We start from the raw sequence: 23,106 nt of genomic DNA on the forward strand, positions 1-23,106 counted from the left end.
TATGAGTGGGAGTAAAAGTACAGTGAAAGTCTTGCTCTTTTCCCATATAATTTAATTATATTTCATTTCTGAGCAGTGCGTTTTTCAAGCAGACAAGGCTGTGTGTAAACTTAGCTGACAGTGTTTCATGTGAAAACACTTCTGAAATTAAAATATAAGAGAGGAATAAAAAATTTCAAGACTGAAGAAATCATAATTACCCAAGCTCTTATTGACAAAGGACTGTTTAGCTAATGCTATATTTCAGGTACTATCTTATCTGTTTTCTGCTCTTCAGTTCTGTTAAATGTCATTCTCACGTGAAACTCTGTAATTAGAGCTAAAGTGTTCTTGTGAAAGTTTAGAAAGTTTCCAAAATAGTAGGTATACTTTCATCCTTTCTGTCAAGGTTATTTGTAATTGAGAGGGGCTGTTCGATGAATAGGAAGGGAGTCATAGTCTTGGAACTTTGGGTCTAATTTTAAAGGCATTTTTGAATCTAGGGAAATTTATGCAGGAGTTAGGTCATTTTATTACTTTGTAATACCCACTTCATAGGGCAAGGTAAAGGAGAAAATGAAACTTAAATGGCTCACTTCACAATGATTATTAATGGTGTTTGTAAAAGATAAGCAGTGGAAGTGAGCAGTATGATTCTGGAATGGTAGCATCCGGCATTCCACAGACATAGGAAGTAATTGAGAATGGACCCAGACCATGGTAGAGACCTCTGATTTTCAAAGTTTATTTTATAGTTCTGATGCTTTATTCCTAAAGCATCAGATTGTTAACTTAATGTTTCCTTGAACATTCGCTGTACATTACAAATTTTCAAACAAGATTATATCAGCAGTTGTACCTGTATTTTGCTCTAATTTGGGTGACCAACCATCCCAGTTTGCCTGGGATTGAAAATTTTTCATGGACATAGAATTTTAAGTGCTAAAACCAGGAAAATACCAGGTGAATCCACATGGTTAGGATGGGGATAACCCTGATGTGATTAGAAAGGTATTTAAAAATCCTGTACATTCTTTACCCTTAGGGTTTAGAAAATTCTGACTTGAAAACATTATTTCAGGAAAGCACTTCTAATATAGAAGGTTACTTTGGTATTTTTGTATTTTAATTGCTTTGAAAATATAAAGGTAAATTGATTTTGTGGTCATTTTTCAAATAAAATCTTAATTTACCCTTTGGTCAGGCAGATAACATCAACCAGCAAGTAAGTCGATGTGCTATTAATGATGAAAATGCTAGGGTAAATTATGAAGTGAAAAATCTTCAGTGTGGAAATGCTGATAGAAAGACAAACATTGAATGTTGTTGTTCTTAGGTGCCGTTGAGTCAGTTCTGACTGATAGCAACCCTATAGGATACAGTAGAACTGCCCCATAGGGTTTCCAAGGAGCGGCTGGTGGATGTGAACTGCCAGCCTTTTGGTTAGCAGCCTAACTCAACCACTACATCAATAATGTATGACAAATAAGAAAACAGTTCTTTTCTTTCCACTTAGTTTTCCCAAATTCTATGAGTGATGTTTGTCTTATCAAAAGTAAATAGCCCAGTGTTTTGTCACTTAAACCTTTCTTTCCTTTTCATCTAGTAAGTAAATATGCTCCTCTTATGGATTGAATTGTGATCCCCCAAAAATATGTGTTATAAATCCGAATTTCTATGCCTGTGGTTATAATTCCATTTGGGAATGGGTTGTCTGTTATGTTAACAAGACAGGACTTGTGTAGGGTATATCTTGAGTCAATCTCTTGAGATATAAAGGAGATTAAACAAGCAAGTTGAAGAAGCAGAGATGGGGGAAGAGAGATGCGAAGCCACACAAAGATAGCCCAGGAGCTGAAGCTGAAAAGATACAAGGACCTTCTTCCAGAACCTACAGAGAGTAAGCCTTTCCCTAGAGCAAGCACCCTAAATTCGCACTTCTAGCCCCTTAAACTGTGAGATAGAATACATGATAGAATTTTGAAAGACCAACAGTTTCTTCATTGCAAATACCATTTTTCAGCAACATAAATGGTGACTGTACGTGTGGACCTCACCAGATGGAATACACAGGAATCAAATTGACTACATCTGTGGAAAAAGGCGATGGAAAAGCTCCATATGATGAGTCAGAACAAGGCCAGGGGCTGACTGGAAATGAGCAGAATTATGCAGTAGTATCAATTGTTGATACTACCTAATTAAACTATAAGGAGTCGTGATGGCGCAGTATTATGTTGTTGAAAAAAGGAATTTGCAATGAATAAGTCATTGATCTTGCAAAACTCTATCATGCCATCTCTGGCATCTTTATTATCAGGTAGGTCATATTTTCCAACTACCAATCCTTTTTCTTTTTTTCCCACTTTTGCATTACAATCACCAGTAATTAATCAATACATCTTGATTGCATGTTTGGTCAATTTCAGACTGCAGAACTTGGTAAAAATCTTCAGCTTCTTCATCTTTGGCCTTTGAATATATAGTTTTATTAACTGTTATTCCTTGCAGGCATATTAATATTATCCTATCACTGACAGCATTGTACTTTAGGGTAGATCTTCAAATTTTCTTTTTGATGATGAATGTGACGCTATTCCTCTTCAATTTGTTATTCCCAACATAGTGGACCATATGATTGTCTGATTCACAATGGCCAATATCAGTCCATTTCAGCTAACGATGCCCAGGGTATCGACCTTTATGCGTTCCATTTCATCTTTGATGATGTCCAACTTTCCTTGATTCATAGTTCGCACATTCTGTGTTCTATTATTTATTAATGGGTGTTTGCAGCTGTCTCTTCTCATCTTGAGTGGTGCCACCTCATCAAATGAAGGCCTCGAAAGCTTTACTCCAACCACGTTATTAAGGTCTTTTCTAGTTTGAGTAGGCAGCTCTTCCCTAGTTGTATTTTGAGTGCCTTCCAAACGGAAGGCCTCGTCTTCTGGCACTATATCAGACAGTGTTCTTCTGCTATTCATAAGGTTTTCACTGTCCAGTTTTTTCAGAAGTATACCTCCAGGTCCTTCCTTCTAGTCTGTGATATTCTGCAAGCTCAGCTGAAACCTGTCCACTCTTAAGTGACCCTGCTGATATTTGAAATGTCAGTGGCATAGCTTCTAGCATCACAGCAACACACAAGCCCCTACAGTACGACAGACTGATAGACAAGTGGATTACAGTTTTGAAAACCCCATAGGCCAGTTCTCTCTGTCCCATAGAGTTGCTATGAGTCAGAATCGACTCGAAGGCAACAGTTAGGGTGTTTTGGTTTTTAGAAAACTAAGACAGTTCTTATTCTTTAATTTTTCTAATACAATAGGACATTTAAAAAAATCTATCACAGCACGTTTGGCTTGCAATTTACATTTAATTTCTTTTCCTTTATTTAAAAAAATAAGGTAACACAGAATAATGGGATCAGGAATCTAATTACAGACTATTAACAGCATGTGCTATTTGCTAATCTTTATTCTGAACTCACTTTAGGTATCGACTACTTTTCTCTACAAGGGGGCACTTAAGTTAATTGCTTCATTAGAAACATGCATTTAGCCCTTTCTGATCTGTAAGTACAACTTCCTGGCATCGCTGCAGAAGTTAGAACACCTGCAGCCCAAACAGCTTGAAAGGAAGCCATAACTTACTATACAGGAAAATAAAAGAAGCTCAAATTCAAAATGGTGTTATCAATGATACAGTGTTGTAACTAACTTGAGCTGACCTAAGTGTGTTGGCTTCTGCAGCGTGTCTTATCAGCATCCAAAAGGGCATACAAAATTCTTTGTAAAGTAATTTGAAAAGCGTCTTGTTTATTCAGAAGCAACTGTGAATGGTATTTGTTCAGAATGTAGATCACATCAATGGCATACCAGCCAACAACTTATTTCTTTTCTGAGAGAAAAGCCAAGTTATCAAAGACACAAAGTACTAAAGATAAGCTTCTCAATTCTCAACTGTTCTGGGCTCTCAATAAAGCTACTGATGTACAAATTTGGGGTGGTACTCAACTGTTTCCACCTGCAGGCTTGTCTTAGATCCTTGGCTCTAGCTGGGAGAGGTGCTGATACTAGTGTGACCTATCGTGCCCTTTGAAAACAAAACACAGGCTTTCTTATAGCCCTAATCAATCAGTCCTTCTGAAGAGGGCCCACCCCCCTTCTTCAAGTAGTCTTCAGGCAAAAAACTATCACTGACTATTCCCATTTACAGTGCTGGTGACAACAAAGAGATGGTCGATCTGCCCTTACTGAATCTTAAAAGATGTTCCAAGTCATCCTTTTTTTCTGTTTCTGTGGTTTATTCTTAGATATTTTGTATTTGGTATTTAACGAGAGGGTGACCTTAGTAAGTAAGAGAATGAGGTGCTTTCAAAACTGGCTTCAATAGTATATTATCAGGGAATGAAGCCTCAGCTGATATAAAGAAAACACTTCTGAACCAAGGCACAAAATACTTGAAGAAGATTGTGTTGCCATATTTGAGCTATTAATATGGTAAGTGCTTAAACATGGTTCAAATGTAGCAGTCTGAGTTTCATTCTCGAGTTCAATACAATAGAATAAAAAAAATCATTTACTTTTTGTGATGAGTAGGTAGAGTTAATCAGAAAAGTGAAAAATATTTGAAACATGAATAATTCTATTCAAAGATGTTCATAAAGCTAATCTGATCTTCCAATTTTTTTTTGTTTTTTAACATTAATGGTATTAAAGCTCTTTCTATTATTATGAAGGCAGAATGAGTTACTGACAGACATCTGGAATGTTGAATATTAAACAAATTTGTCTCTGTAATTAGAATATTATCACTTGTTTCAAATATGTTAAAAAGTAGCAATGAAAGTAATTATCGTTTTATGGGAAATCTAAGTGGTGTTTTTTTCTTTCACAAAGTTATGTCAAAGCTAAATGTAATCAAGATTCTTGAGGCACATTTAAGAAGAAATAGCCTGTGCACTGTGTGTGTGTTTGTGTAAATACTATAGAGGCAAAATATGGCCTTTCATAAGCAGTTCTTGTACCCTCACCCCATAAAAGAAAATTCTGTGTTATGGGCCCAGTCTCAGTTATGAAGACTTATTAAAAATCTATAGCAATTAACATAGTATGAGATTGGTATATGGATAGAAAACCTGACTAATGGGACAAATGAAGGTTCTGGAAACAGATCCACACATACACAGTAACATGGTTTATGACAAAGGTAACACTACAGTGTGGCTGGGAAAAGGATAGTCTTCCATAAATAGTATGGGGTCATTTGGATAGCCATGTGGGAAAAATATGTCCTACCTGACACCATACCAAAAAAAAAAAAAAAAACCCCAGGTAGATTACAGATTTAAATATAGGAGAACATCTTAGTGACTAAAGAGTTCTTAAACAGAATGAAAAAAAAACACTATAACATTAAAAAATTGATAAATTCTATTTCACTAAAATTAAGGATTTCTTTTCATCTAAAGATGCAATTGTGAGAATGAAAAGGTAACTATTCACAAAATCTTTATCTCTGTGTACATATTCTTTATAATATATATTTTATTGACGTACTAGAATAAAGAACAAATCAGTAAGAAAAAGAGAACCATGGGAAACATTGGCAAGATGAACAGCTGTTCCACGAAATAGGATATTCAGATTGCCTTTTTTATAAGTATATGAAATGTACTCAGCATCATTACTCATCAGAGAAATGTGAATTAAAACCACAGTGCAATGCTATTACATATCCACTAAATTGGCTAAAATAAAAATGATGGAAAATGTTAGCAAGGATGTGGAACAACCAGAATTCTCATATACTGAGTATAAATTGGTGCAAACATTTGGAAATGTATTTGGCAGTATAGTACTGAAACTGAGTATATGTATATCCTATGATCCAGCAATTTCACTTGTAGTCATATACCCAACAGAGATGCTTAGATATTTGCTAGGATGTTTATAGCAGCATTATTTTTAGTAGTCAAAACTTGAAAACTACCCAAATGCAGTTTCTTGCAAAAATATTAATTTTGTTCTTCTATAGCAGGTGACCAGAGAATGGAGAGAAAAGTAAGCCAAATCTATCTTGCTTCTGAACCCAATATGATTGATTTTCTACAAGTAGGAGAATGGATAAATAAATTGTACTATTTGCATAGAAGGGAATACTGTACAACCATTAGGATGATCTACAGCTATAAGAAACAATATGGATAAAACTCTCAAACAAAGGAATTCGGACACAAGAGAGGACATTCTGTATGATCCTAATTTATAAAAATTACAAAAACAATCAACACTCTGATCTTTGCTAGAAGTTAAAACCAAAAAAAGCCATTGCCATCAAGCCAATTCTGACTTATAGCAGCCCTATAGGACAGAGTAGAACTACCCCATAGGGTTTCCAAGGAGCAGATGGTGGATTTGAACTGCCAACCTTCTGGTTAGCAGCTAAACACTTAACCACTGCACCACCAGGGTGGTTATCTTGGGAGGCAGCGACTTGAAGAGAGTATGAAAATGAGTTCCAGGGTGGTAATGTTGTGCTTTTGGATCTAGGTATTGCATACGTGGGTTTGTTCAATTTGTAAAATTCATTGAAGAGTATTGTAATAGATACACTTTTCTGTGCGTGTTTAATACTTCAGTACAACATTTTAAAATGCAGAAGTATTTATTGGCCTCGGTCCATGATAGTTCCATGACAACCCATCTCCATTAAAAGAAAGCTCCTGTCTCAGTGGCTAGAGTGTTTGAGTCACTGAACCTGGGTACCCCTTTCTTAGAGAAGGAATCACTGGGAACTCTTGGGGTCTGAGATTTTCTTATTCTGTGTTTTGCATTTACTCTCCCTTTTTATTTCACCCAGTCTTTCTTTAGACAGAGACTAAGACGCTTGACCAAATTTATCCTCACTAATTACAATCACATTCCAGTCATGAGATTACTCCCAGGCCACTCGCACATGTTCTCATGATCATTTCTTTTGTTCCAGAGAAAGAGTCTATTGACTCTTGGGAAAAAGAAAAGGTAAAATTTACTCTTCATATTGCTGGAGGTAGTATTTTATTCAGCTACAGAATTTGAGCGGCTCATTTACTGTATACGGGCCTCTGCTTTTCTCATCTGTAAAACATTTGAATCAATATTGAACAAAAGGATGACTTAACTGAGGTCAGTGGTTGACTAACTCTATTAAACAGTTTTTGGTTTACTTATTTCCTTATTTCCTTGCAGGTTTGTATAGCTGTGAGACCAGTAAAGAAAACATTACCATTGATAGTCACAGTTTCTTGCAAAAAATGTTAATTTTGTTCTTCTGTAACAGGTGATCAGAGAATGGAGAGAAAAGTAAGCAGAATCTGTCTTGCTTCGGAACCCAATATAATTCATTTTCTACAAGTATCTTGGGAGAAGACACTAGGATCTGGTTTTGATGTTATACTTACTGATGGTCAGTCAGTGTGGACTGGGACAGGTAATATTAAAAGCAAATTTTTTTTAAGTAAAATTTTAATAATATGCTTGTATTCTTCAATCCTTGGTGATACTTCAAATTAAAGTGTTTTAAAATAGATACTGGATAAAACTAATGTGATTACTTTTGCTCATTATTGCTACTTAATGTATACATACATTTTTAATATTTAATACCACTTTCTATAATTAATTTTAATAAGGTAAAGAAATAGTATGCGCCCCAGGACATTCTGGTTACCAGTTGAGTCTAAGTACTTGGACTTTTTGGTCTGAGATTTTAAATGATTTCTTTATAGAAAAGTAAATGGGACTTTTTATCGGTGTCTCCTCTGGACCCCAGGAAAGTATTAGGAGGCAGGGGAAGGGGGGTAGTCCAGGCCAAGGGTTTGTGATGGCTCATGCGGTGGTGGTTTTCTTTTGACTTTCTACACTTAGACATTCCCAATGAACATGTACTATGTTTATAATGAAAACAAAACAGAATTCAGAGCCTAAAATTTTGTAATACAAGGTTTAAACTCACATATGGGATTTTGGCTATTATTTTATGAAACCTTTAAAATTGCAATACATTGTGAAACTTTGTTTCTCTTTTACAAAATTCTGCTATCCCACACAGTCAAAATTAAATCTATACTTGCAAGTTTTTTTGTCTTTTATAACAGAGAACAAGCAGTGTTGCAATTAAGATTACAGTAAAATTAAGGACTTATAATTATAATACAGTAATTTATTTTTTACTGTATTTACTTATATTTTACTGTAATTTATTTTTTACTGTATTTTACTGTAATTTATTTTTTTACTGTATTTTCTTATAATACAGTAAAATTAAGGACTATAATTCTTATTATGGTTTTTAAGCCATAATTTTCTATGTAAGAGAAATTGCTTATGTTGGTTGATTGTTGCAATGCAGGGGTGGAGGGAAGTTTTTCAGGTTAGGTGTATGTGTGGTGGCAAAGGAGCAGCCAGATGGCAATAGCTATTGTTTTTGGGTGATAGGATTGCATAGGGTTAAAGACTACAGCAATAGGTTAATGCTGGTCATCTGGAAGAGAAAAACAGCTCCAATAGCACAACCCTGAGCCAGGTCTTAGGTGAAGTGGTTGCTTATCTGTTAAGGAATACTGTATTTCTAATTTAGATATTTATAATTGGTTGATAGCTTATTCTGTGTATTGAGAATTAATGGCAGACAGATGACTTTGAGGTGCTTCAAGAGCCTTAATTATCAAAGAAAAACATTAAATTCTGATCTCATCAATAAACTTCATTCACCAAATCTAGGAACAGTAATAATATGTTAAGAATTTTTATCAGTAAAAGGCTGGGAAAAAGAGTGTTCCGATTAACTCTTAAATCTTCTTTAACCAGAAATTTAAGTTGACTTAAAAGGTCAGGAGTTTGAATCCACCAGGTGCTCCTTGGAAACCCTATGGGGCAGTTCTACTGTGTCCTATAGGGTCTCTATGAGTAGGAATCAACTCGACAGCAACGGGTTTAACGGGTTTTGAGTTGACATAACATTTACAGAACGTTTTATTTATGCTGTAGAAAATGCATTGGCAATTGTTCTTAATAGTATTAATATGGTTATTGTTTCACTAGATTAGATCCCTTGAGGGCAAGGAACACATCTAATTTATAAACCACTCTGTATACATGTCTCTACCAGGTTTTAGCACAAACATGCTCAATGAATATTTTCTGAATGAAAGAATGAGAGGATTCCCCAAATATATAAAACCAGTTAGGAGAAAAAGAAAATTAATCTTTTTAGTTTAGTCCTAGCATATTTTTGAATGAAAATTCCTTTCATATTTATTTATTGTTGACGTTGACCATAAATACAGTATTTTACTATTTATTTTCCAGCTGTGGGAATTTAGTGTGACAAAAATGTGATACCAAACTTCTGTATTCTCTGGTGGGTTGTTAACATTTTGACTTCCTGTACTGGACAGGCTTTCAAACAGAAAATTTTATAATACACTTAATCTGGCCATTTTATTTTCAAAGATATCTACTAAAGTTTTAAATCTTACATATGTTGTATACCTTTCAATATTCATTTTTATTTTCTTATTTTAAATTTCAAGATCAAAATATGAAACCAAATGATATAACTTTGTTCCCAAGTTTAGTTAAGTCTCGTTAAGTACGTAATTTAGCACTTTACCGATAGACAATAACATGATTAAAAACATTGAACCAATTAAATAATTGAAACATAGTTAATTGAATTTCCTTCCTATACCTCATCCTGTTTTTTTGTACAGCCTGCTGGTTGTTGCAACCTTCAATTTGGGTAATTTTTTTTTTCTCTTTTCATTTGAGTGAAATTAAAAGGATATGGAGTTACTTTTAATCTCCCACACACTGAAATCACTGATTTTGTTTCCATTAGCAATGTTTTATCTAATGAATGTACTTTTGGTCTAATTATCATGTGATTGATCATCACCTCCACATTTTACAGGGTTATATCACAGGGTTCAGTCACAAAGTTGGCTAATGATTGATGATAATTATGTGACTTTCATAAGAATTGTTACCGACAGTAAGAAACTTACATCACCCATCTTTGGAGTAAGTTTGTTGAAAAGTAAATTAAACCTTCTTAATTCTTTTACTAGCAAATAATTAGATCAAATTATATTTGTCCTAAATATAGATGTTTGGTGACCTGTAGAGAAATTGTGTGACAGAACTCAGTGGAAAAAGGATTTTTAATAAATGATGTAGTAGAGTGGGTCAGTGATGTGATACCATCAGAATCCCTTATGGGATGATAAGGCTGTGTGTCTTGAGCTTGGACAAAAACTTTGGATATTATTGGAGGAAACTCTACAGCCTTTTAGTTAGTTGTGCAATGGAATCCAAAGCAAAAATCTTCTTGCTTGCATATTCATCTACCCACAAATAATGTTAGAGTGACATTGCCTTGGCTCTTGTTTCTCTGAGAACAATTCCCTGTTTTTTGGTCATGTTGGCCTATTCACCTCTTATACCCATGTAATGTGGTTTAGCTATATCCCTGTTGAATTTTATTGTTTCCATTGCTTTTATTCCTTGTTCTGAAGTTGTTGGGAAATAGAATGCTTACAGCTGTGCTTTTTCCAGATGTAACACAAAATTCAAAACTGGTGACCAAGTAATTTTTCCAAGATTAAGGTTCTAAATATCCAGTAATATTTTTACATTCACCCTTGTTAGGAAATGTTCAAGTGATTTTTTTTTTAAAGTGGTGCCTTTTAAACATTTTAAAAAGGGAAGTATAAATAGGAAGATGATTTTCTTGATTTCCTTTCATATGTTTTCTAGTTCTGTAAAATGAAACATTTCATAATAGGCATAGCATTCGTAGGTAGTTGTTTTAAGTTGCCATCAAGTCGATTTCACCTTGTTGTGACCCCATGTGTGCAGAGTATTGCTGCTCCATTGGGCTTTCAAGGCTTTCAAGGCTTTTGGAGGCAGATTGCCAGCCCTGTCTTCTGAAATGCCTCTGGATAGGTTCAAACTGCCAATCCTCCATTTTGTAGTCAAGCACTTAACTATTTGTGCCGCCCAGGGACTCCTAGAGTAATACTATAACATGGGGCACATGAATGTAATCTCCATAAGGGCTGGAAATTTTGTCTTTTCACTGTTCTATCTCAGGTGCCTAGTATTGTGCCTGGCACGTGGTAGATGCTCATTAAGTATTTTTTAATGAATTGAGTGAAAACATTCTATTAAGTATTTTCAAATAGGTATATTTTCATTTTAATGAAATTTAGAATTGTTTTCACTAGGATATTTTATCAATAGATCTTTTTTTCTGTTTTTAAGTATTTAGGTTTTTTTGTGGCTGTATTAAATGACTTCTACAGATTCATTTCTTTTTTCTCTGTGAAGTAATTGCTCTCCCCAGGCATTACTAATTCTTCAAAATAATTCACTCACAAAACGTGAAATTATTCCTTAGATAGGAAGCATTTGTCTTCTTCTTTTAACTTTTTTTTTTTGGAAGAACTATTAAGGTATTTGAAAGGTCAGTAGATTTGGTAGTATTCATCTTAAATATGCATCTGCTTGTAGAAAGAGAAAATATGTGAATGTGCTTTAGAAGCTGTAAAATCACATAAGAATATGTGGTATTTTTATTCTTACCTATGTTAAAATGATATATTGAGACTCATTATCAATAAAAAAAAAAAAAAAAAATTTATTACCAAAGATTGATCTCGCAGATTATATGGATACCTTCCAAGACTCTCTGTCGTGGGACTTCCAGACACGTGATCACACACAGACCAGAGTTAGGAAAAGGTGTGTTTTATATTTAGGGATTCTTTAATCAACATTTTCTTGTATGCTGTAATACAGTTCTAACATGTTCTTCAAAATTATGGAAAAAAATAACTTATACAATGTCCCGTGCTTCTGCCTCACTTAAAAACAAAATACCCAGAGAGACATAGGTATGAATCCCAACTCACCACTTACCTATTTCATGACCCTAGACCATCACTTGATCTCTCTGAGCCTCAATTTTCTCATTTATAATATTAAAATAATATCTGTCTTTCAAACTTATGAAAATAAGACAGATAAATATAGCCAGTAATTATATAAGTATAGAATTATAGGTTCGCTATGAGTTGGAATCGCCTTGACAATAACAGGGTGTTTTTTTTTTTTTAAGAACCATATGGGCCTGCCATCCTGTAGCAGACTGAATTGACGCAGGAAACCACCCAAGCACACATACACAATCCAAATAAATGTTAGATGAAATCTTGTAATTTTAAAAGTCAATAAACAGATAAGTGGCCTCTTTTAAATATAAGAAGGGGAAATTGCCGTGTGTCATGTACAAAGAAGTATTTGAAAACCAAAGTGGTTAATAGGAGCTAAAGCTTAACTGTCTATTCATGAATTATCTGAACTAGGTATACGTCTAAATGACTGTGATTGTAATTCTTGAGTGAGGTAGAATGTTGAGGTTGCAGGCCTCTAAGGAAAGATTATTCTAAAGCAGTTGCGGCAGTTCATTGACAGAAAACTGCCGGAAGTTTAAGCCAATTTAAGAAGAAGACATGGACATCATTGCTGATGTCAGATGAATACTGACTGAAAGCAGAGAGTACCAGAAAGACGTTTACCTGTGTTTTATTGACTATGCAAAGGCATTTGATTGTGTGAATGATAACAAATTATGAATAACATTGAAAATAACAGGTATTCCAGAACACTCAATTGTGCTCATGGGGAACCTGCACATAGACCAAGAGATAGTCATTCAAACAGAACAAGGGCATATTGTGTGGTTTAAAATCAAGAAAAGTGTGCATCAGGGTTGTATCCTTTCACCATACTTATTCAATCTGTAATCTGAGCAAATATTCCGAGAAGCTGGACTGTATGAAGAAGAATGGGGCATAAGGATTGGAGGAAGACTCATTAACAACTTAGGATATGCAGATGACACAACCCTGTTTGCTGAAAATGGAGAGAACTTGAAGCACTTACTGATGAAGATCAAATACTACAGCCTTCAGTATGGATTGTATCTCATCCTAAAGAAAACAAAAATCCTCAACTGGACAATAAGCAATATCATGATAAATGGAGAAAAGATTGAAGTTGTCAAGGATTTCTTTTTACTTGGATCTACAGTTAATGCCCATGGAAGCAGCAGTCAAGAAATCAAACTACATATTGGATTGGGCAAATGTGCTGCAAAAGACCTCTTTAAAGTGTTCAGAAGCAAAAATGCCCCTTTGAGAACTAAGGTATGCTTGACCCAAGCCATAGTGTTTTCAATCATGTTATATGTATCTGAAAACTGGACAGTGAATAAGGAAGAACTGTCATGGATTGAATTGTGTCCCTCAAAAATATCTGTCAACTTGGCTAGGTCATGATTCCCAGTATTGTGTGATTGTCTACCTTTTTGTCTTCTGGCATGATTTCCCTATGTGTCATAAATCCTATCACTATGATGTTAATGAGATGGATTAGGGACAGTTATATTGATGAGATCTACAAAATTAGATAGTGTCTTAAGCCAGTCTTGGAATATAAAAGAGAGAAGCTAGCAGAGAGACATGCCACCAAGAAAGCAGTGTCAGGAGCAGAGCGTGTCCGTTGGACCTGGGGTTCCTGCACAGAGAAGCTCCTAGTCCAGGGGAAGACTGATGACAAGGACCTTCCTCCAGAGCCAACAGACAGAGAAAGCCTTCCCCTAGCGCTGATGGGCTTCTAGGCTACTAGACTGTGAGAAAATAAATTTCTCTTTGTTAAAGCCATCCACTTGTGGAACTTCTGTTATAGCAGCACTAGATGACTAAGACAAAGAGCAAAGAAGAATTGAAGCCTTTGAATTATGGTGTTGGTGAAGAATAACGAATATTCCATGTAATGCCAGAAGAAGGAACAAATCTGTCTTGGGAGAAGTAGAACCAGAATGCTCCTTAGAAACAAGGATGATTAGACTTCATCTCATGTACTTTGGCATGTTATCAGGATAGACTAGTCCCTGGAGAAGGACATCATGCTTGGTAAAGTAGAGGATCAGCAAAAAAACAGAAAGACTCTCGGCGACATGGATTGACAAAGTGGCTGCAGCAATGGGCTCAAGCATAACAACAACTGTGAGGATGACATAGGACCAGGCAGCATTTCATTCTGTCATGCTATGTGTTGCTATGAGTCAGAAGCAACTCGGTGGCATCTAACAACAACAAGAAGGCAGTAACTGGATATTATGAAAAAGGAATGAAGAGAGTATCTCGAATTGAAAATTATAATTATTGAAATAAAAATTTTGGTGAATGGGTAAAACATCAGCGTAAATATACCTGCATAAGAGAGCTGGAAGCCAGGTGTATAGTATATTTTGTGTGGTAGAGGAGGCACTCCATAAATATGAATTCCCTTCCCTTTCCTTCCTGTTTGCCTCCCTTTATCTGTTTATCCCATTTTCTGTTGTCTGCACATAATGAGATAACAATGAACACTTTTAGTTTAACTTGACTCTGCTCAAGTGAGTGAGAAATAGACTATTGACTGTTTAATCTGTTTTATAATTGAGACAAAGGATAATGATATAAAATACTATGCTTACTAATCGTTATAGGGAATAATTTATCTGGCCATGGTCTATGAGTAAGTATACAAAATGAGAGTTTCTCTAGTAATTTACATTGCATGTATTGGATCTGAGGACAGAGAAAAATACCAGAATTCTAATCCTTTTCAGATGAGATTTGAAATTAAATTAATGCTTCTCACAAAAATTGCTGGTTTGGTTAAAAGATATAATTCGGTTTTAAAATATGTAGGGTAGGAGTTGATTTTACTTTATGTAAGTGGTAAATTAGTAGCAACAGGTAAACAAATATTTTCTCATGTTTTGAAATTTATTTTTCATTTCAAAACTTTTATTAATGTTTCTCATTAGTTTCTGCATCAGAGATTTCCCGAGAAGCCGATGACATGGCAATGGAAAAAGAGAAATATGTTGATGAGCTGAGAAAAGCATTGGTGTCAGGAGCAGGACCAGCTGACGCATACAAGTTTAATTTTTCTAAAGAGTCTAGTCATTTCTCCTTTGAGAAAAACCTGAAAAATGTTTCAGTAAGTAAAACTTTCCATAATGTTACAAGTGGTAAAGTGCCAGAGTGTTTATTGAAGAATTATGTTTAATATGTAAGTAACTAGAATATTATATCCATAATACCCAGAAATGAAAGTTTAGAAAAGCACTTGGCTTCTAAGTTGGAAGAATGCTTCAAAGTTAAAGTCATTAAGTGCTTTGTATCAATGAATTGTGAAAGGTAATTACTGGAAAATGTATTTAGTTTGTAAGACTTTAAAAATATTGTTAAGTATTATAGAGATAATTACATGAATGAGCAGTTTTGAAAATGAGGTCAAAATTTTTACGTCATTGAGCAGGGCCTATTGAAATAAGTTTGAGGAAATACTGATTTTCAGATAGAAAATACGTATTTACCTTTGACTTATTTTTTTCTTCTGTAGAGTGTATATTTTAAATTATAATGTAGTAATTATGACTTATTTTCTTCTTCTGTAGAATGTATATTTAAATTATAATATAGAAATTTAAGTGTAGTAAAATGTTGTAACTTATTAGGAAGTAAAGAAATTGTGTTTATATCGTAAGACTTAGAAATTTTAAAAGAGGAAGAAATCACTTTCAGCTCCTATATTCCAAAGCTTGTTTGCTTTATAGACAATGGTATCCGCTACGCATCCTGTTCAGTTCCTGTACCAATTCAGACTAAGGCAGGTGGTGTATTTATTAAAAGTATTTATTATCTGTATGTTTTATCTAAGTTGATGGGTTAATTAGATACTTTTTTTTTTTTTTTTGCCAGTGGTTTATTAATCAGATATGAGATCTGTAGTAGAAGAAAGGGAAGTCTTTAATACGTTAAGTTTAGAGACAGTTATTGACAATGTGTATTGGAGTTAAATTGAATTAAAATGATTCTTTAAAAAATCTCATTAATTCAGAATGATTAAAAGGATATTACTGATCAGAGAAATATTTGAAGAAGTAATTGGAATTATTATTTCAAATATATTTTACCACGTCGCGACTAACGTGGAATTGCTGGCTTCAGTAATTATTTCCGTTTAGAAGATGTATACTTTCTCTAAGTGGCTATAAATTTATGTGCGTTTCAATGTGCTAAGGTTCTTAAAATGATCGCTTTAAGTAGGTTAAATAAGAAAGTTTGAACTGGCTGCTAAAATTTTGTTATTTATAGCAAATATTCTTTCCTGTAGCCCAGCTCAGTGAGACGATATTATATACTCTAGTATTGCTGACTTTCTTCTAGTATTTTGAAGCAGATTATTGTCAAATTGGGAGTAATGCTATTTCCCCGTCAACAAGCATTTGTATATAATGACTACCATTATTTTAGTGCTGCCAGTTTTTGGTTTTCATCTATTTTGCATACACTGATGCATAACAAATTCCAAATTTACTAGGTATATTTTGGAAACCTGAAAGACTTTTAGTGTCTTTGATGTGGTGAAAGGGGAGGTTTGGTAAACTCAGCATAAATTGAGTACTTGCCATCCTTGGCAATACCTCTGATTTTGCTGCTTCTGTGAAGAAAGAACTTTAAGTCTTCATGACTCAGGCCTGTTTTCAGTTTGCTTGAGATGTATTGGTATTAACAACTGAAAGATGTCTTACTTACTACCCCGAAACTGTCAACTTTATCAGAGCCAAGACCTTGAACCACTACATTTTCACCAGGTTTTCTCAAGAATTTGAAACAGAATAAAGGATTCTAGTAATGCAGAAGTGTTGGTTCCCTGAAGGATGCATCTTAAATCACTGCATTGTTGTTTTGATAGCTGTCTCCCTATTTATTCATTTATTTATAAGAAAATGAAAAGGCTACTCTCAGAACAGTTTGACTAGGAGGAGTTTATTCATGGTTTGGCTTTCTTGAAATATATTTTTGGATATGTGAATGAGGTAAAACTTTCAGTTTAAGGCGCTGTCATCAGCAGTATTGATACAGCTGAAAAATAAATTCATTTGGTCAGGCTGCTGTGGAAAGCTTCTAGTGCTGGAGGAGGTACTTCAGTACACTGAATTTAAGAGTGACAGTATCTTGTAAATTCATCTGCTGGCAAAAATTCGTAGATTTGGAAACATGGCAGAACATTTTTTAAGGCTAATCCTGTTTGGATGACCTAATAATTAAAAAAGGAGTTTTGTAATCCTTTCCTTGATGACATAGACATCTGATTGTTGCCAAAAATTACCTCATAAACTTAGAAGAAAGGAAATGAATGAACATGGACTCAACTCAAAAAGTTGTAGTGAATTCTGTTGTTCATTGACATAGATTACTCCATGAGTTCTAAGTCCATTGGCTGTTAGGTTCATACCTCCTATTAAGAGTCAAGGTTTTTAGGGATTTGTTGCCATCAGTTCACTGAATTTTATGTCTCTCATTCCGTGTTGGAGATTGCTGCGTAATTTTAATCTTTTGAATATTCAATTCAAACAAGAATTGTTTAAAATTTCATTTGTACCAGATTTTTTCTTTTTAGAGAAAGTAATCACTAATTTTTCTATTCAGAAAGACTTATTTTTTTTGAAAAATTTTTATATTTTGTCTGAGTAAAAGAAATGTCAATTTCTAATTCAGTTAACAATTTTAAATGTATAATTTTGTGTGTTCATGTTTCTATACATTTTTCGGGAGGTATGGGTTCATAGCTCTCGTGAGCTTTTGAGGTCGTGACCCCCAGAATTTCAAGAACCACTCATTTATGCTTTAAGTTGGCTTTTGTTATAGATAATGTATATTTTTTATTTACACTGAAATCTCATTGGAATAAATGTTCAGTGAACAGCTAGACACTACTTCTTCTCTGTACAGCATGACCCTGTGTGACCTTTCCTGCCTCAGCACCAGTGCTCTTCAGGTGGCAGTGGATTGTTCTGGTTGAAAGCGGACAATGCTGCCCACACTTAGAGCTTATTATGTCTTCACAATAAGAACTATCGCCCACTTGGAAGATCATTCATGTACTGTTTGTCACCCTTTTCCCTCTGCCTTTCATAATTTATACCAATTTTTCAGAATATATTTTGTCATATCAAAAATACATCTTCATTAATAATGTCTTCATCTCTCTTTTTAGCTTTTATATCTTGTTCTATTTCTTCAGGAAAAAAATTCCATTTATGAGCCAGAAAAAAATTAAAAAGATCTAATAATTTTTTTATAAGAATGACCTTGGGTTAATTGTTTAACTTGCTCTTGCCTCTGTTTCCTCATCTGTAAAATTTTTTAAGTGATTTCTTAAATTCATTACAGGTCTAACATACTATAGTTTTACATTTCTAAAAATAATCCTAATGAAAGGATTGACGCAAAATTAAACATGATAAAAATCTTTTTAATAAAACAAAACAAATGCTAGAATTAGGCCATAGGTTCTTTATTGGAATTATAGCAAAGTCTTCTTCTATTCTTTTTCTCTTCTTCACTCTACACCCTTCTGATACTGGTGTAATAACAGTTTAGACTGAAAATTTGGTGACTTGAATAGCACAGAAACCAAAAACCCGTTGCCCTCAAGTTGCTTCCAACTCATACCAACCCTATATCTAATGCGAAAATCCAGGTAGACAGTCTTGGGTTAATATGATAACTTTATGATGTTAGAGACCCAGAGTGCTTCATTCATGTTGCTTTGCCATGCTTAACAGATAGTTTTTATCTCATGGTTCAAGATAGCCACTCTAGCTGTCTTTATTATATTCGCCTTCCAGGCTGCAGGATCAAATTGAAGAAAAAGTAAAGAGCATGTGCCTTCTCTTTAAGTGTGCCTTCTCTTTAAGGCTTTTACCCTAAATTGCATCATTTAATTTTGCTCACATTCCATTGTTGAAAACTTCTTCACGTGGCTACACCTAGCTGCAAGGGAATCTGTGAAATGTGGTCTTAAGCTGAATCCTGTGTCCAGAAATTTCCATTATTGTTTAAAAAGAGGAGAGTGGATTTTAAGGGACAATTAACAGTCTCTTCATGTTAACATTCAGGAAAGAAACATTTTTTTATACAGCAAGTTTCACTTTTAGTGAAGCAAGGTTATTTCTCTGGTATTTTTATTATAAGTATTTCAGTAATATTTTAGTTTAATTTTTTTTTACAACATATAGTAAGGTATTGTCTAGGCTGTATCTTACTATATGTTGTAACTATCTTTCCACTTTTTTTTTAATGAAAAATTTGTTCTAAATTCAGGCAGCTTGCCTACATTTAACTTACATTTCTCAGATATATGAAAATGAGGTAAAATGAGCTAGCCAAAGTAATGGCCTAAATTGTTTTTTAAAAAAGAGCAGCCCAAAATCCTGTATTGTTGCCATGTGTTCTGTGGTTTAGGGGACTCTGAATTCAAAGGGTCACTTCCAAATGAAATATCAGAATCAGAGCATTTATGATGGTACTCTGCCAAAGGCTTTGTCAAAAATGGTAAGGACTTTCAGGTTTGTGGGAGTATGGGTTGCAAATGTGCTGTTTCAATGCCTGAAAAAGGAATCATAGTATTCTTTATTTCTGTGATAAAAGCATTTGTCTATGTCTGCCGTTTTTATATCAAATATTTTAGGGTTTCCTGACCCATTTTGTATATGGGAACTAAATCTATAACATTAAGTGGTGCAGAAATCCTGCTCAAAGTGTTTATCTTCTAGTTGAGCCATAGAAGGGACTTTAGAATTACTACTTTTAAAAACAAAATTATTAATTTTTAGTTACAGTATTTTGTTTTTGAGAATTTATTTTCTTTTTCTTATGTCATATTGTGCAACTTTGGCTTAAAATTCTTCTTTTATTAGAAAAGTGTATAAGCTATTATATCTTTTTTCAGTTACTCCAGGATTGTTCAGGAAAGAGACAACTTACTGTAAGAACAGAAGTAGAAAGTAACATGCAAAAACTAGGCTGTAAAAGGATTCTTGAGTGCTAATAAAAACATCTGCTTTGTTGCTTTACAATTTATCTCTTTTAACATGTTTTATCTCATTTCATTACGTGGACTTTGTAACGTCACTGCTTATAGGTGAGGAAATAGATGCTGAAAAGATAAGTTAGCTGCTCAGGAAAGCATGGGATAGTAAGTTACCGAGGGTAGAATTCAAGCCTCTGCCTTATGAATCCAAAATCAGTTTTTTAAAAAAGTTAAATAATTTTTTATTCAGGTGTAATTTACATACAATAAACTGTAACTATGTTAAGTGTCCAATTTTTATTATTCCAGAGAGTTCCATCATACCTGTTTGCAGTTAGTCTACAGCCACCCCCTTTTCTCCCCATGCTGCCTATTCCTGAGGCCCCAGACAACCACTGAACTGATTTCTATCACTATGTATTAACCCAGTGCCGTCAAGTCAGTTCCAATTCATAGCGACCCTATAGGACAGAGTAGAACTGCCCCATAGAGTTTCCAAAGAGTACCTGGCGGATTCGAACTGCCGACCCTTTGGCCACTATATATTAGCTTTGTCTATGTTAGTGTTTTGTATAAATGGAACCATACCATACAGTATATACTCTTGCATGTAACTTTGTTTAGTATAGTGTCTTTGAGAGTCATCGTTATGTGTTGTGTGTCACCAGTTCATTCCTTTCGGTTGCTGAGTAGTATTCCACTGTATAGATATAGCACATTCATTTTCTGATAGATATGTGGGTGGTTTCCAATTGTGGGTTAATATGAATATAGCAGCTATTTACATTCATGTACAGGTCTTTTTGTGGGTATTTTTTTAAAACAGCTTCATTAAGATGGAATTAATACAGGACGTGTAATTTTGAAATGTGCATACACCCGTAGTCACCACTCATCTGTCAGTTTGTTTTACTGTGGTGGCTTGTGTGTTGCTGTGACCCATGTTGGACAGGTTTCAGCAGAGCATCCAGACTAAGGGAGACTAGGAAGAAAGGTCTGGTGATCTATTTCTGAAAATTAGCCAGTGAAAACCTAATAGGTCATAACAGACTCACTTACCTTGGACATGTCATCAAGAAGGATCACTTGCACAATGAGGACATCATGTTTGGTGAAGTAGAGGACCAATGAGGGTGTGGGAGATCCTCAGTGACATGGATTGGCACAGTAGCTGCAATGACGGACTCAAATATGCCGGCAATTTCAAAGAACGGGCAATATCTCCTTCTGTTGTGTGTAAGGGTGCCATAGGTTAGAGTCAACTCAACAGCAGCTATCAATTTATTTATCTTTGCACCCATTAAAGTGTTACTACAGTCAAGATAATTAATATACCCTCACCTCCCAATATTTCTTTGTGCCCCTTTCTCATCCCTCCTTCCTACACCTTCCTGTCTTCACCACTCAGTCCCCAGACGATTACTAATTAGCTTTCTTTCAATATAGGTTATTTCATATCTTCTAGAATTTTATATGAATGGAATCGTATAGTATGTACTTTTTTTTATCTGGCTTCCTTCACTTAGCATAATGGTTTTGAGATTCCTTCATATTGGGGGATTCAATAGTTTATTCCTTTTTACTGTTGAGTAGTCTTCTATTGTGTGAATAGACCCCGATTTGCTTATACATTCACCTGTTGATGGAAATTTGGATTCTTTTTTAGTTTTGAACTATAATAAATAAAACTACCATGAACATTTATGTATAAATGTTTTTATGGACATATGTTCCATTTTTCTTAGGTAAATACCTAGGAGTAGAGTAGTTGCGTCACATGGTAGGTGTATATTTAACTTTTTAAGAAACTCCCGAAGTGGTTTCCATGATGGTTGTATCATTTACATTCCCAACCTCATCACCAGTTGGTATGTATGGTTAGATTTGTAATTTTAGACATTGTATTGGTTATGCGGAGCCCTGGTGGCACAGTGGTTAAGAGCTCGGCTGCTAACCAAACTGTTGGCAGTTCAAATCCACCTGCTGCCCCTTGGAAACCCTATGTGCGGTTCTACTCCATTTTATAGGGTCGACTCTACAGCATCGTTCGAATTGACTCGACAGCAACAGGTTTGTTTTCTCTTTAGTGATTACGTGGCAGTATCTCACATTGTATTTTAAATTTGCATTTCCTTAATAACTAATGATATTATTTGTCATCTGTATGTCTTTAGTGATGTGTTCACTCAGATCTTTTGCATATTTCCTTATTGGATTGTTTGTTTTCTTCTTATCGTGTTTTGAGAGAGTTATTTATATGTTCTGGATTCAAGTCCCTTGTCAGATATAGTATTTGTGAATATGTTTTTTTTTTCTTCTTCTAGTTTGTGGGAAAAAAGGAGGAATTCTTAATTTTAAGGAAGTCCAATTTTTTCTTTTATGGATCATGTTTTTGGTGTCATATGTAATTATTTTTTTGCCTAACCCAGGGTCACATAAATTTTCTCCTATATTTCCGTGTAAAAATTTCATAGTTTAGGTTTTAAATTTAGGTCTGTGGTACATTTTGAGTAGATTTTTATATATGTTGTGATGTATGGATTGAAGTTCTTTTTTTGCAGTGATTTTTAAAAAATTCATTTTAATATTCCCATTTAGTTTTTTTTTTCATTTCTAATATTCCACTTGGTTCTTCTTTATAGCTTTTATTTCATCTGATATTTTCTAGCCTTTTATTTATTATAATCGTATTTTACTTTAAATCTTTGATCATAGTTATAATAACCAAAAAGACCAAATCCATTGCTGTCGAGTCAATTCCAACTCATAACGACGCTATAGGACAGAGTAGAACTGCCCCATTGGGCTTCCAAGGAGTGGCTGGTGGATTTAAACTGCTGACCTTTTGATTAGCAACCGAGCTCTTAACCACTGCGCAGCCAGGGCTCCATAGTTATAGTAGATGATTTAAGATCCTTGTTTATTAATTCAACATCTGAATAAATTTATGCCGGTCTCCATTGATTGTGCCTTCTCTTCAGTATGGGTCACGTGTTTTTGTTTCTTCATTTGTTGCACACTTTTAGATTTTATCCTGGGGATTGTGAATGATCATTCATTATAGAGGGTAGATTATTTTAGATTCATTTGAAGAGTATTGATTTTTTTTGAGGGGGGCTGTTTGTTTTCTAAGTTAGTTAACTCA

At 34.5% G+C, this 23,106-nt stretch overlaps 1 protein-coding gene across 14 annotated transcripts in view; it reads left to right on the top strand.

The window, feature by feature from the left end:
- XRCC4 (X-ray repair cross complementing 4) overlaps positions 1-23,106 on the top strand; it is a 342,053-nt gene that overhangs the window by 28,602 nt on the left and 290,345 nt on the right. For 11 of the 14 annotated variants that reach the window (XR_010318853.1, XR_010318852.1, XM_064273781.1 and 8 more), the window contains 4 exons: positions 7,300-7,449; positions 9,934-10,043; positions 11,687-11,765; positions 14,902-15,077. Coding sequence is in view for 12 of the 14 variants with exons in the window: in XM_064273803.1 (XP_064129873.1) it covers positions 7,300-7,449; positions 9,934-10,043; positions 11,687-11,765; positions 14,902-15,077 (515 nt within the window). In the remaining 2 variants the exon portion in view is untranslated. Of the gene's footprint in view, positions 1-2,458; positions 4,479-7,299; positions 7,450-9,933; positions 10,044-11,686; positions 11,766-14,901; positions 15,078-23,106 lie in introns of those variants that run through there. The other 3 variants (XM_064273784.1, XM_023545606.2, XM_023545602.2) reach the window with 3 other exon arrangements.

The sequence above is a fragment of the Loxodonta africana genome, chromosome 2, assembly GCF_030014295.1.
Source record: "Loxodonta africana isolate mLoxAfr1 chromosome 2, mLoxAfr1.hap2, whole genome shotgun sequence".
In the NCBI taxonomy this organism is placed as follows: Eukaryota; Metazoa; Chordata; class Mammalia; order Proboscidea; family Elephantidae; genus Loxodonta; species Loxodonta africana.